This window comes from Brassica napus, chromosome A2 (genome assembly GCF_020379485.1).
Source record: "Brassica napus cultivar Da-Ae chromosome A2, Da-Ae, whole genome shotgun sequence".
Lineage (NCBI taxonomy): Eukaryota > Viridiplantae > Streptophyta > Magnoliopsida > Brassicales > Brassicaceae > Brassica > Brassica napus.
The window spans coordinates 22,749,080-22,762,494 of NC_063435.1; the positions used below are offsets into that span (position 1 = coordinate 22,749,080).

A 13,415-nucleotide genomic window follows, 5' to 3' on the forward strand; every position below is an offset into this window, starting at 1 on the left:
TAAGATATGAAATTATTTATAATTAAATATTAATAAAAAAGCATTTGTATAAATAAAAATATTTGTCATATATAAATAATTTGATGTTTGATTTAATTTTTAAAAAATACAAATAAAAAATTATCATTTTGATTTTTGAATTAATATAACATAAAATAATAAATGTTCACAAAAAATAGGCCCGCTTGTGCGGGCAAAACTCCTAGTAAATAAAATACTTGTAAAGTAAAATTTGTTTTTAATTATATATAAAATTCATTAAGGATAATATAATAATATCGATATTAACCATTTTAACTTTTAACGTGAGAGTCCAATTGCGATAAACTACTTCGCAAATAATAGTATAGAAGAGGTATGTTCCGTATATCATCATAGCACTTAAAAATCGTAAGTTTAGTTAGAAAAAAAACTAACAAAATAAATATTTTTTATTAATTAATTAAGTTTGGTAAGTTTAGATAGAGTAGAATCCATCAAAATAAATAATTTATGATTTATTTCCTTTTGTAAAAAATTTATGATTTATTTCTAAAAAATATTTCAGTTTTAATAATATAGATATAGATACAAGCTTATTAATATTTTCTTCTCCACTTTCTGCACACAATGCTATCAGCTATGACGAAGACTCTACTTGCATTGTTAATCATCTTCTCTCTGTTTCATGTCCCTGCTTTTGCTGTGAAAAAAGTAAGTATCTTCTTATAAGGAACACGCTCTTGTTACCTATGTGAGCTTATATATTAACAAGACTGTTGTTTTGATTGACTGTAGAAGTCGTACATTGTTTACCTGGGATCTCACTCACATGGCCCTGAAGTCTCCTCCTTAGCCCTTAAACGTGTAGCTGAATCTCATCATGAATTGCTGGGATCCTTTTTGGGAAGGTAACAATATGACTTCACGTCTCTTGCTTATATTCCTAGTGTTTGATCTGGTTCTCATGCTTTTCAATAGTCATGAGAAGGCTAGAAACGCAATCTTCTACTCATACGATAGACATATCAACGGCTTTGCAGCAGTTCTTGAAGAAGAAGAAGCTGAAGCTATTTCAAGTAATTCAAAACTCTCGTTCTCTCTTTTGAGTTTATTTGAGAGTTTAACCTTCACAGTGTTTGAACGCAGAGCATCCGAATGTGATCAGTGTGTTTCTAGACAAGGGGAAGAAGTTGCATACAACACATTCTTGGGAGTTCATGCAATTGGAGAAGGATGGTGTGATCCCTTCAAGTTCCTTGTGGTCAAAGGCAAGACTTGGTGAAGACACAATCATCGGAAACATTGACACTGGTTTGCAATTTTCACTTCCTCTGCTCCCTCTTCCTTAATTTACTAATTAACAACTAAATTCACAACCAGACGCTTGTGGTAAAAGGCTCACGGCTGTCGGTTCCGCCACCTAAGTGCTATGTCGATTAAATAGGGTGAAAAAGATGGTCCCCCTGGATGCCCTAAGCGGGCTCCTCGGCTTAACTCCAATTGACGGTCATTAGGCGCTAGTCTAGTCTCCGAGGGCATCCGGATACCAGGATCATCAAGAAAAAGAAAAACAACTAAACTCACCATCTCTGTTTATCATCAGGTGTCTGGTCTGAATCCAAAAGCTTTAGCCCACATGGTCTTGGACCTGTTCCTTGTCGATGGAAAGGAAGTTGCAACACCGGTGGCAATGTTAGTTGCAACAGGAAGCTTATAGGGACAAGGTACTTCAACAAAGGATACTTGGTTTCCGCGGGTCTCAAGAGCAACTCTTCCTTTGAGTCTGCTCGTGACCATGATGGTCACGGCACTCACACGCTCTCAACAGCAGGAGGCCACTTTGTCCGGGGAGCTAGCGTCTTCGGTGTAGGCAATGGAACTGCGAAAGGAGGATCTCCAATGGCCAGAGTAGCTTCCTACAAGGCCTGCTGGCCTCCCGTTAACGGCTCTGAGTGCTTTGACGCTGATATCTTGGCTGCCTTTGATATGGCCATCCATGATGGTGTTGATGTCCTCTCCGTCTCTCTCGGTGGTGACCCTGCTGATTACTTCGCAGATGGCATTGCCATCGGCTCCTTCCACGCTGTTAAACATGGTATCACTGTGGTCTGTTCCGCTGGAAACTCTGGCCCCGCTCCTGCAACTGTCTCAAACGTGGCCCCTTGGATACTCACCGTCGCAGCCAGCACGCTAGACCGTGAGTTCCAGTCCTTTGTGCAGCTTGCGAGTGGCGAACGGTTCAAGGGAGAAAGCATGTCAAAGGCCTTGCCTGCAGGGAAAATGTTTAGTCTCACAACGGGAGCTCAAGCTAAACTTGCCAATGCATCTGCTATAGATGCGTAAGTCACAAAAACTTTGAGCTACAATTCTGTCTAATCTAATTGTAGTACATAACTTGTTGTTGTTGTTGTTAAACCAGGATGCTTTGCAAAGAAGGCACGTTAGATCCGCACAAGGCAAAGGGTAAGATCATGGTGTGTCTGAGAGGAAACTCATCAAGAGTGGAAAAAGGGAGACAAGCAGCTCAAGCTGGTGCTGCTGCTATGATTCTATGCAATGATAAGGCATCAGGGAATGATATCACAGCTGATCCTCATTTTCTTCCTGCTACACATATCAACTTTTTCGATAGTCAAGCCTTGTTCTCTTACGTTAACTCCACTTAGTATGCACTCCCAGTCCCATATACTTGTTTTTGTTTTTTGGTACTGCTTCATCGTTTTGATTATAATGTTGGTTTACAGTTTAGAGCCCATGGGAACTCTTACTGCACCTGCAGCAGCTTTTGGCATCAAACCAGCTCCATATATGGCAAATTTCTCATCTCAAGGACCTAACACTGTTACGCCAGGAATCCTTAAGGTCTATTCTATTTTTATCTCCTCATAGATATAGATGAAAATTCATTTCACAAAAATAGATTTTTGTGTTTTCTATAAAATTGTTTTTGTAAATTTCAAGGAAAATAATTAATTTTGTTGAACTAAGACTGGTTAAAAGTTATTGAAAACTGAAAATTAAAGAAAACATTTTTTAATATTAGCAAAACACACAAAAAAAATCTATGTTTTTTTTTTTTTGGAAAGGAGGGAGTATATGTATCCATTCCCCCCGCTTCTTCTTACTCACTTGATGGTATGGTTTTGATTAGCCTGACGTGACTGCTCCTGGGGTCGACATCATAGCCGCCTACACAAGGGAACAAAGTCTCAGCGGCTTGGAGTTTGATCATCGCACGACTGCATTCTATATAGAATCTGGCACTTCCATGTCCTGCCCTCATGTTGCTGGTGTTGCCGGTCTTCTCAGGACAATGCACCCTTCATGGAGTTCAGCTGCAATTAGATCCGCTATCATGACCACCGGTATATGCTTATTTCCACCTGATCTTTTTCATTTGAGATACACACACACTCTCATTATTGCTTTTTCACGTGCAGCGAGAACACGAGACAACAGAGTTAGCCCCATGCTCAACGGGTCTTACGTGAAGGCAAACTCATTCAACTACGGTTCAGGACATATCAGGCCAAACCGTGCAGGAGATCCAGGATTGGTCTATGACTTGACAGTGAACGACTACTTGGACTTTCTTTGCGCAGTTGGGTACAACCAAACGATGATTAAGCTTTTCTCAGAGAGTCCTTCCTACAAATGCCCCAAGGAAGCTAGTATTGTAGACTTGAACTATCCATCCATCACGGTGCCTAAGCTCACAGGCTCTGTGACTGTGACCCGGAAACTGAAGAATGTAGGATCCGTAGGAACTTATGCGGCAAATGTCAGGGAGCCACATGGCGTGTCCGTGAAAGTTGAGCCGAGTGTGTTGAAGTTTGATAGAGTTGGTCAAGTTAAAAGCTTTAAGATGACATTGAAGCCTAAATGGGTTGCAAAAGACTATGCCTTTGGTGGTCTCACATGGAGTGATGGCAAACATTATGTGAGAAGTCCTATTGTTGTCTCTATCGCCTAGTTGATAGAGAGAGAGATACATACGTTATGTTGGCAGCTCTTCTTTCTTGATTTTACTCATTTTTACGTATTGATCGATGTTGGTGTTGAAATGATCTAAACGCTGTCACAGCAACATTTTTTCTAAGTTTGTACCGTTTCCTTTCTCAAAACAAGCAAAATATATAATGCCATGGAATATTCTTAAATCATCAACAGGACAGCAACTCATGTCACTTTGATCATGCAACAGAGTTTATTCAACAACGCATAGCAAGTTTATGTGCCAACTAAAACTGTGTCGGTTTAATTGATTAGTGAGCTGTGTTCAGTGTGAGATCTGGACCACATAATCTCAATACAGAGACAATTAAAGCATTAGAAATAATAGGGGATTTTATATAGTTAGGGCCTACTTGATAGTATTAAACTATTATTAATGTTAATGGCTGAATAATTTGAGAAAAGCGAAGACGGTTAGTAAACCGAAAAAGGGTAAAAGCGTCATTTGAAATAACAGCTAATTTTCACTTGGTTCTCCTCTCTCTCACCACATTCCGCACACACGAGCATGTTGTTGCTCTATCTCTCTTGATCTTGATGCGAAGAAGACGACGATGGTGACGTTTCGAGATGTTGTTCTTTTCTTCTTGCTCCTCACCGTCGCAGCTCCAATCCTTCTCTACACCGATTCCTACACCTCCGCGAAGACCCCATTTTGTCAGTTTCCTCTCTCTCTCTCTCTCTCTCTCTCTCTCATCTCCGATTTGGTTGGTTTCTTATCCTCTGTGTTTGATTCTTCAGCTAAACGCGAGTTCCTCGAGGACGTAACCGCCCTGGTCAGTGTCATTCTCTCGTTTTCTTCTTCATATCTGAGTTCTTGAAGTTTCCTTCTAACGCTTTATTGTTTCTTGTTCAGACTTTCAATTCCAACGAGAATCGTTTGAATCTGCTTCATCGGGTACTTTTCTCTCTTTGCAAGTTACTTGATTCCTTTCAGATGTCTCTTAAAATTTGCAATCTTGTTGTTCCAATTGGATATAGGAGGAATCTCCGGTAGATGTTAGAAGAGGAGTCGTGGGTGTGGTCTATTCCAAACTAGACTCTGATTCGTCTTTAAGTACTGCACGCTCCTTCTATCTTGTTTCATTCCCTTTTGTAACTCTTATTCTTTACGTGTTGGTTCATAAAAGTTTCTCTTTTTCAGAAGCTAGAGACCAAGTCTCTGCTCGAGTTCTTAAGGCCACCGACGATGAAACTCAGTCTCAAACTGACAATACCATCAAACAAGTCACTGATCATGCTGCCTCGGAGATGGATAAGCCAAATGTTATGCACGCTTCTGATGCCAACGCCCACAATAGGGTACGTTTTCTTTATGGGTTGTACACTACATGGTGGCAATTCTTCTCTTAGATCTTGTTCTCGCAGTATAATCGTTGATGCTAATGCTAATGTAGTTGTCCTCGGTGTTGTTGTGCTGAAAGTATCACTTTACTCTCATTATCTTGTAGGAAAGGATGCGTGTACAGTTGACCAAGAAAACTTCTGGAAAGGTTGATGAGCAAGAGACTAAAGGTTCTGGAGCTGAGAAAGAGAGCGGAAACGTGAGGATACCTGATGCTCAAGTGAGGCTTCTTAAAGATCAGCTGATCAGGGCAAAGGTCTATCTTTCGCTTCCAGCTGCAAAGGCTAATGCACATTTTGTGAGAGAGCTTCGTCTCCGTATTAAAGAAGTTCAACGGCTAGTCTTAGATGCCTCCAAGGATTCGGATCTGCCAAAGAAGTAAGTGTCCTTGGAAATGCAGTTAGAATAAAAACTTCGTCCTGTGATTAATTTCTCTGGCCTTTTTTAAAAAACTCAGTGCTATGGAAAAACTGAAAGCAATGGAGCAGACGTTGGCTAAAGGCAAGGAGATCCAAGATGACTGTTCCACAGTGGTTAAGAAGCTACGTGCAATGCTCCATTCGGCAGAGGAGCAGCTACGTGTCCATAAGAAGCAAGCCATGTTCTTGACACAGTTGACTGCTAAGACGATTCCAAAGGGCCTTCACTGCCTTCCTCTCCGCCTCACTACCGATTATTACGCTTTGAATTCGTCTGAACAACAGTTTCCGAATCAGGAGAAACTAGAAGATAATCAGCTGTATCACTATGCCCTCTTCTCTGACAATGTTTTGGCTACATCAGTTGTTGTTAACTCTACCATAGCCAATGCAAAGGTAAGATTTGACTTGGTTCATCTGATTGAACAGTTAAATGAGTTTATTTCTGTAAAAACTTACGGTCTTAATGGCTTATTGGCAGCATCCCTCAAAGCATGTCTTCCACATCGTCACGGACAGACTCAACTATGCGGCAATGAGGATGTGGTTCCTAGACAACCCACCAGGCAAAGCCACCATCCAGGTTCAGAACGTTGAAGAATTTACATGGCTGAATTCAAGCTACAGTCCTGTTCTCAAACAGCTTAGTTCTCGGTCGATGATAGACTACTACTTCAGGGCACACCATGCAAATTCAGATACCAACTTGAAGTTCCGGAATCCAAAATACTTGTCCATCCTTAATCATCTTCGTTTTTACTTGCCTGAGATCTTCCCCAAGCTCAGCAAGGTGCTCTTCTTGGATGATGATATAGTTGTGCAGAAGGACCTTTCTGGTCTTTGGTCAGTTGATCTCAAGGGTAATGTCAACGGTGCTGTTGAGACTTGTGGGGAGAGCTTTCATCGCTTTGACCGTTATCTGAACTTCTCGAACCCACTCATCTCCAAGAATTTTGACCCTCGAGCTTGTGGATGGGCGTATGGTATGAATGTTTTTGATCTCGACGAGTGGAAGAGGCAGAACATCACAGAGGTTTATCATCGATGGCAGAATCTGGTATGCAGATACTCTATATTCACTTTTGGTTTAGCTACTTGTGGAGGTTGGTTATGTTGCATCTGTCTTTTCTTATACACGAACCTGTTTTGAACTTGCAGAATCAAGACCGAGATTTGTGGAAGCTAGGGACGCTGCCTCCTGGTCTCATCACATTTTGGAAACGAACATACCCATTAGACCGGAAATGGCACGTGCTGGGTCTTGGATACAACCCGAGTGTGAACCAGAGGGATATTGAAAGGGCAGCCGTCGTGCACTATAATGGCAACCTCAAACCATGGCTAGAGATTGGGATTCCAAAATATCGAGGCCTCTGGTCAAAGCACGTCGACTACCAGCACGTTTACCTCAGAGAATGCAACATCAATCCTTAGAATTAGAGTCTCTATTGAAGAGCACTGTAATATGTTTGAAAACTTTATTCCTTTTATTTTTTTGATATTTCATTACATGAAAACAAAATTGTAGATGATGATACGTTAAACTACATTACTACTGTTACTATTTGCGATGAATTAGTTTCACAAGAATCTTCACTATGTTGGGAATAAGAAAGTACATTTGTTTTGTATTTTTATCAAATTACAGCACAAGACGACATATATTCATTGTTCATGCTATAGTGGCAGTGTCTATAATTAGAGAGTTGTGATCACCTCACTAAGAGGAAACTCCTAACTAATAGGAATAAGGATAGACAAACAAAACTACATGTGATACACTCAACTATAGATGCCACCTGATACACAACTCATAGATCGTCTCCTGAAACCTTGTCTCGAGTCCCAAGCAGTGAAGTAGATGGATGGTCAAAGGCGAGAGCATGGTCTGACTGATGGTAAGAAGCGTTCAAGCCTGACTCTAGTATTGGGTGCGCCACTACCATCTCAGGTGTATAACCAGATGCACCTCCTCTCACCAATCTAGGCTTCTTTGATGATCTCTCTTCAACTGCGCTCTCGTCTTGAGAACCAGCGTTACACCCTGAGTCTGGAGTCAATGGCTCCCGGTAAGGTGAAAGAGACTCGTCAACTGAAAGGCTTTTGTCTGGTCCACAGTCCTTGCCAGATTTATCTTGTAGAGGAGACTCGGATGTTGGAGCAGGTGTCGCAGGATCTGATTCGCCAGTAACTGGGCCAGAGGGCTCGCCAAGAGCTCCGCTGAGTCGCTGTTGCTCTTCAATTATCTTCTTCAAGTACTTCCCTTGGGCTTCTATCCGTAGTTGCAGCTGTCTTTGCACCTACAAAAGCATCAAAGAATGTCATATTTCACGCAAACTAACTGCTTAACTATTTCTTTAAGTGGCGTGGTGAAGGGCATACTTCTAGTTGCTCGTGCAATCGTTTCTGAACCTCCATCTGCAACTTGAGGGCTTCAGTTATCTGCATTCCCCTGTAATCGAAAAGTTAGCATCTTTATGCTCATTTAATCTTGAAGCACCAGGCGGTAGCATCAACAATCAACTGAAACAATGAAAGTTCACGTACGATGAACCGTCCAACCCAGAGAGCACATCTCCAGATTCTTTCTTATCAGTTTTCTTCCCTGAAAAACAAATAAAATACCAGTTTCAGGCCAATAGGTAAGTGGGAGGACTGTAAAGATTAAAAGGAAATTAATGTCCACCTACCTTCTGAAGAAGAATCTGGCAGATACTTTGCAAGTCGATATTTCTGAGTTCAAAAACACATTTGTAAAAATCAGTAAAAGAAACTGGGGGGTGGGGGGTTGCATACACAGTGTTATCATTTTCAGAATACCTGTAAGTGACTCTTGACATGATATATAGTTAACCCTTGTACACCCATCACTCTAAGAACGCCTTTAGGTGTAGCTCCTTTTCAAAATCAAAGAGAAAAGAGATATTCAGTAACCCTAACCAAACAAATCCTCTCATGTCTAAGAGTTAGTAAACATACCATAGAAGGGTTATTAGAAGGAAAGAAAGAAAAGAAAAGGGAAACTCACGATCAGGGCCACCAAGTTGAGCAACGGAATCAACGAAGCGTTCATGTAGCTCATGGGTCCAACGCAAGCGTTGTTTTGAAGCATGACTAGAATTGGTCCCTCCGTTGTCTGCTTCCATCAGGGCTATGAACACAAAGAAAAAGACATTGCTTTGTCAGAAACACCAATTTAAAGATTTGAGGACATCAAAGCTTGTAACTTTGGAACTAATACGAAGTTCGAATTAGTCTACAACTTTTCTCCAAATAGAAGGGGGTTTGTTGGTAGAAAGAGAAAGCACAGATGAAGTAGAAAGAGAAAAGGAAGGTTGCAGAATCTACGAACCTGTGGGTGGATCTGATCTACACAAGAATCAGACGGCGTCCCTCAATGTTCGGAACTTTGCTCAAGTCTCCGTCTCTCCGACACTCCAATCTAATCCGATGTGGTTTTTGTCTATACGCGGGTAGATTTCACTCAGTCGTGGAATTCCAACTGTTCCTGAGGAGCGGCGATGCAGACCGGTTCTTCCACTCGTCCCTCTCAGCCTCCCTCTCTCTCGCTAGATCGAATTCGAGACACTAGCATTGACTATTGTATTTGTATTTAATGGGCCGCATATATCATTTAGGCCCATTAAGGCCCAAACTTATATGAATAGTGGGTCCAACTCAGCAGATACGTTCTTCTCCGGCATACAAAGCTTCCTCCTTCTTCCCGCTTCTTCTCTCTTTCCACTTCAAAACCGCAGAATCCTCCGCTCACGTATACACATCACAGCCCCTTCCACGGTGTCGGTAACTCTCTCCTCCTCTACGGCGGCAGCGAAGGAATCTTCGCCTCTTAGTTTAACCATTTTCCTCTTCTACATTCTCAACTTTTCATGTGCTGTATGAGTGTATGTAAACCTCACTAGGTCTCTTACAGGTTCGAGAGCATCACTCTCTGGAGAACAAACGATGCATCATGTAAGCAACGCAATAACGGGTTAGTCCAAGCTGTGATCTTTTGAGGCCTCGGATCGTAACAACATCGGTGGTTCAGCTTACGGTGGCCAGAGATCTATATTGCCGCTTCAGCAGCATTGCATAACAGTGGTTATGGTTCTTGGATTGCGTGAGATGGTCTTTTGGTACTTGGATTATGCTAATTTCAACAGCACTGGGATGAGGCTTGGTGACATGTAAGCTCAGTCATCAGAGTTGAGTAAACCTTTCAGTTGAAGCAGAGGGTTTGCTGTTATCCCTGAAAAGAGAGAGCCGTCTTTTACAATCCGGTTAGCTTTTGGATTTGGATTGAGACTCAGGTCTTGAGGAGTGTATCGTCTGGGTTAGGCCAGCTGTTACTCAAATTGAGATTCAAGAGTGTAATCAATATCTTCTTGTTATCATATTCAAATATACAAGCTTGGATTGAGTTTAGATTGGTGATTCTTTTGATTTTTCTATAGCTAGAGGCCTTTGGCACTTACTACATGGGTTGTTGTAGTTGGTGCTTTCAGAAAGACTGTGTCACAGATTCTCATACTATGTGTTTCGATGGGATTTGGGGTTGTTAAGTCCACTCTTGGTGCTCCTTGTTGGAGTGTCTTACTTCATAGCTTCTGGGATGCTTGATATAGCTGAGAATGTTTCTGGAAGAGCAAAGCTTTTCCTTGTCCTGACTGATGCCTTCCTCGATGCGTTTCTCATATTGTGGATCTTTACCTCCCTTTCGAAAACACTGGAACAGTTACAGGTATCTCTTTCTTTCCAAGTTAGCAACTCTGTAAGCTATAAGGCTTTCAGGCAAGATTCAGCAGATTAGCTTATCAACTTCTTTGTGATGGAATGGAATCTTATGCAGATGAAGAGGACCTCGGTGAAGTTGGATATTTACAGGAAGTTCTCAAATGCTCTTACTGTTTTGGTTGTTGCCTCTGTTGCTTGGATAGTGTATGAGGTACATTCCTGTCTAGCCTGATGTGACATCTGATGTAGTATACTGTAAACTGTATTAACTCAAATCTTACTTGAGGAAATTGCTGGTCAATGCGCTCTTGAAAATATATTATTTAGTATGAACTAAAACTGGTGTGGAAATCAAGCTAGCAAAAAAAAAAAGCTCCTTCTTTCTTGGAATGTATCCAGCTTGCCTCATAATTTGTCCCCTCCAGGTGTATTTCTAAGCAACAGACCCATTCAGTGAGAGATGGCAGACTGCTTAGACTATAACTGCATTCTGGGATGTTATTGCATTTGTGTTGCTATGTATTATTTGCTTTCTCTGGACCCCGTCGCAGAACTCTCAAAGGTATGGTTTCTACGAGCTTACTTGCTGAAATTAAAAACTGTTCCAGCTGAGCATGTTGTGTTAGCCTTGTGTAAGTCTTTGCTAGATGCCAGTGACTCAATGTATTGTACCTGTATGTGAAATGGTTGCTAACGAGGAAGTTCAATGTCTGACAGGGGGGAAGCAAGATGGTGATATTAGCTTAGAGAAGAATACGGGCTCGGACACGGAAGAAGAGGATAAGAGGGAATGAGGGAGAGAGTCAGCAAAAGAAAAGGGTGACATCTGTGCTTGATCACAAGTCCAGAGAAGTAAATATAGGTGTCTTTTAGCATCAGGGTCAACTTTAGCACAAAGCAGCCAAATTGATTTTACACAATATTTATCTGTAACAAAAGAAGAGTGATTTGCGTGTTTGTATTTGAGGTCTCTATCCTCATTTTGTTTTCTAGTACATAAAAGCCTCTGTTTCTCGCCACATGGAATCAGTTTCTCAATTTGAGTGTTGCATATACACTCAATTATCATTTTTGACGAACCATTCTCGGCTCCAACATCTGAATCATGCAAACCTTTTTTGTGCAACTTAAACTCATTCCGCATCCCATTTTAATCTATGGTTCCGAATGGTAATTGCAGTTTGAGCGGTGCAAGACAAGCGGTTTAACTGCGGTGCAGTTTTTAACAGTTATAAAAACATATAGATATATGGTATATGTAAAAAATTTTGTTACTGTTAACTGCGGTGCGAAGCGGGACGGTTCATAAATTCAAAGCCTACTTGTAACTGAGGTATGTTGGTGATAAGTGTAAGAGAAACTGAGATTTGCCTTTGTTTTTTTATTTTATTGTGGTCAATAATCGTATATTTAAGTCGTGTCAACACTGTCCTGACGCGGAAGTCTCTCTCTCTTTTGCTCTGTCTTTTCTTTCTCTCAACACCTCCATTGCATTGAGACAGGGAAGGGAGAGAGAGCTTCTTGCTTTCACCTACTATGCCTCCACCTCCTCCTTCTAGACCCAGTCTCAACGGCAACACCGGTCATCATCACCAACCTCCTCTTCCTCCTCCTCCTTCTAGACCCAGTCTCAACGGCCACACCGGTCATCACGTCCCTCCTCCTCCTTCTCACACGGCGAGGCATCAGCAACCGTATTACCGTAGCTACTCCTCCTCCTCCTCATCAGCCTCACTCAAGGGATGCTGCTGCTGCCTCTTCCTCCTCTTCGCTTTCCTAGCACTCCTCGTGCTCGCAATAGTACTGATCGTGATACTAGCGGTGAAGCCGAAGAAACCACAGTTCGATCTACAGCAAGTGGCGGTAATGAACATGGGAATCACCTCCTTAGATAACCCCAACCCCAGCGTCTTGGATCCGACCACCGCCTCACTCTCCTTCACAATCCGGATGCTATTCACCGCCGGGAACCCGAACAAAGTCGGGATCAGGTACGGTGAGTCCAGCTTCACGGTGCTGTACAAAGGCTTGCCACTCGGGAGAGCGACGGTGGCGGGGTTCTACCAGGACGCGCACAGTACGAGGAACGTGGAGGCTACGATTGCTGTGGATAGAGTTAATCTTATGCAAGGTAACGCCGCTGATCTGGTTAGAGACGCTTCGTTGAATGATCGAGTCGAGCTTACGGTTCGTGGAGACGTTAGTGCTAAGATCCGAGTGATGAACTTCGATTCCCCAGGCGTTCAGGTTCTTCATCTTTTCTTCTTTCTGTTCAGTTCTTGTCTCCATTGTCGGATCTGTGTTGTTAGTGTGAACACAGAGAAAATAGAAATTACCGCAAACAGTTGAAAAATAAACTGCGGGTGAAAAAAAGAGGAAAGGAAGGATTTGTAGTTAAGTAATAGATTCCTTTACACCGACCACCACCACTAGTCCCACTCTGCTTTCACTTTTGGCCTTTGCTTCCTCTTCACTTTTGATATTTTCTAGGATCCACGTCTGCACTTTGCATTTTTCTCTAATCAACCAGCTCAAAAGATTCTATTAGACTTTAAAGTCTTTAAACTTTCATTTAATGCGAAAGAGTGATGTGTTTTTTGGCAGGTTTCTGTGAATTGCGGGATAGGCATTAGTCCAAGGAAACAAGCTTTGATTTACAAGCAATGTGGTTTCGATGGCCTTAGCGTCTAATTTCAAAGTGTAACATATAAATTCTACTGACCACTCCCGAAACTGTGTGGAGGAGTTGCAAAAGAAAAAGTTAGAAGTTCCAAAGCCAAAAGTGGTAAAAAAACGGAACAAAGGATCCATCTTGGAAGTTTTGTGTGTTTTTGTTTCCTTTGTACAAGCAAATATTTGGAAAAGCAACAATGTTGTTTACTGAAGTCACTAATCACTTGAGTAATTAGCACTTGTTT

General features: G+C 41.7%; 4 protein-coding genes and 1 pseudogene across 4 annotated transcripts; 4 read left to right on the top strand and 1 right to left on the bottom strand.

Annotated features, from left to right (window-relative positions):
- The first annotated feature begins 101 nt into the window (after positions 1–101).
- Positions 102–4,278, top strand: LOC125587724 (subtilisin-like protease SBT5.4). The gene is made up of 9 exons (XM_048758752.1): positions 102–693; positions 778–890; positions 961–1,058; positions 1,129–1,293; positions 1,586–2,321; positions 2,402–2,647; positions 2,727–2,844; positions 3,134–3,347; positions 3,423–4,278. The coding sequence occupies exons 1-9, from the start codon at positions 610–612 to the stop codon at positions 3,953–3,955; spliced, it is 2,307 nt and encodes a 768-aa protein (XP_048614709.1). The 5' UTR covers positions 102–609; the 3' UTR covers positions 3,956–4,278.
- A 181-nt stretch (positions 4,279–4,459) lies between these two features.
- On the top strand, positions 4,460–7,350 carry LOC106454372 (probable galacturonosyltransferase 4). Its single transcript, XM_013896500.3, has 9 exons — positions 4,460–4,653; positions 4,738–4,772; positions 4,853–4,894; positions 4,978–5,053; positions 5,141–5,298; positions 5,448–5,719; positions 5,799–6,156; positions 6,242–6,817; positions 6,919–7,350. The coding sequence occupies exons 1-9, from the start codon at positions 4,551–4,553 to the stop codon at positions 7,192–7,194; spliced, it is 1,896 nt and encodes a 631-aa protein (XP_013751954.2). The 5' UTR covers positions 4,460–4,550; the 3' UTR covers positions 7,195–7,350.
- On the bottom strand, positions 7,336–9,366 carry LOC106454384 (myb family transcription factor PHL7). The gene is made up of 7 exons (XM_013896511.3): positions 9,113–9,366; positions 8,789–8,911; positions 8,581–8,657; positions 8,451–8,493; positions 8,308–8,365; positions 8,143–8,212; positions 7,336–8,060 (listed from the first exon to the last, which is right to left on the bottom strand). Exons 2-7 carry the CDS (start codon positions 8,904–8,906, stop codon positions 7,572–7,574), a joined length of 855 nt encoding a protein of 284 aa, XP_013751965.2. The 5' UTR covers positions 8,907–8,911; positions 9,113–9,366; the 3' UTR covers positions 7,336–7,571.
- A 54-nt stretch (positions 9,367–9,420) lies between these two features.
- On the top strand, positions 9,421–11,687 carry LOC106365384 (annotated as a pseudogene).
- Positions 11,688–11,916: 229 nt separating this feature from the next.
- LOC106454393 (NDR1/HIN1-like protein 2) lies at positions 11,917–13,402 on the top strand. Its single transcript, XM_013896520.3, has 2 exons — positions 11,917–12,744; positions 13,102–13,402. Exons 1-2 carry the CDS (start codon positions 12,034–12,036, stop codon positions 13,186–13,188), a joined length of 798 nt encoding a protein of 265 aa, XP_013751974.1. The 5' UTR covers positions 11,917–12,033; the 3' UTR covers positions 13,189–13,402.
- Positions 13,403–13,415: the final 13 nt, after the last annotated feature.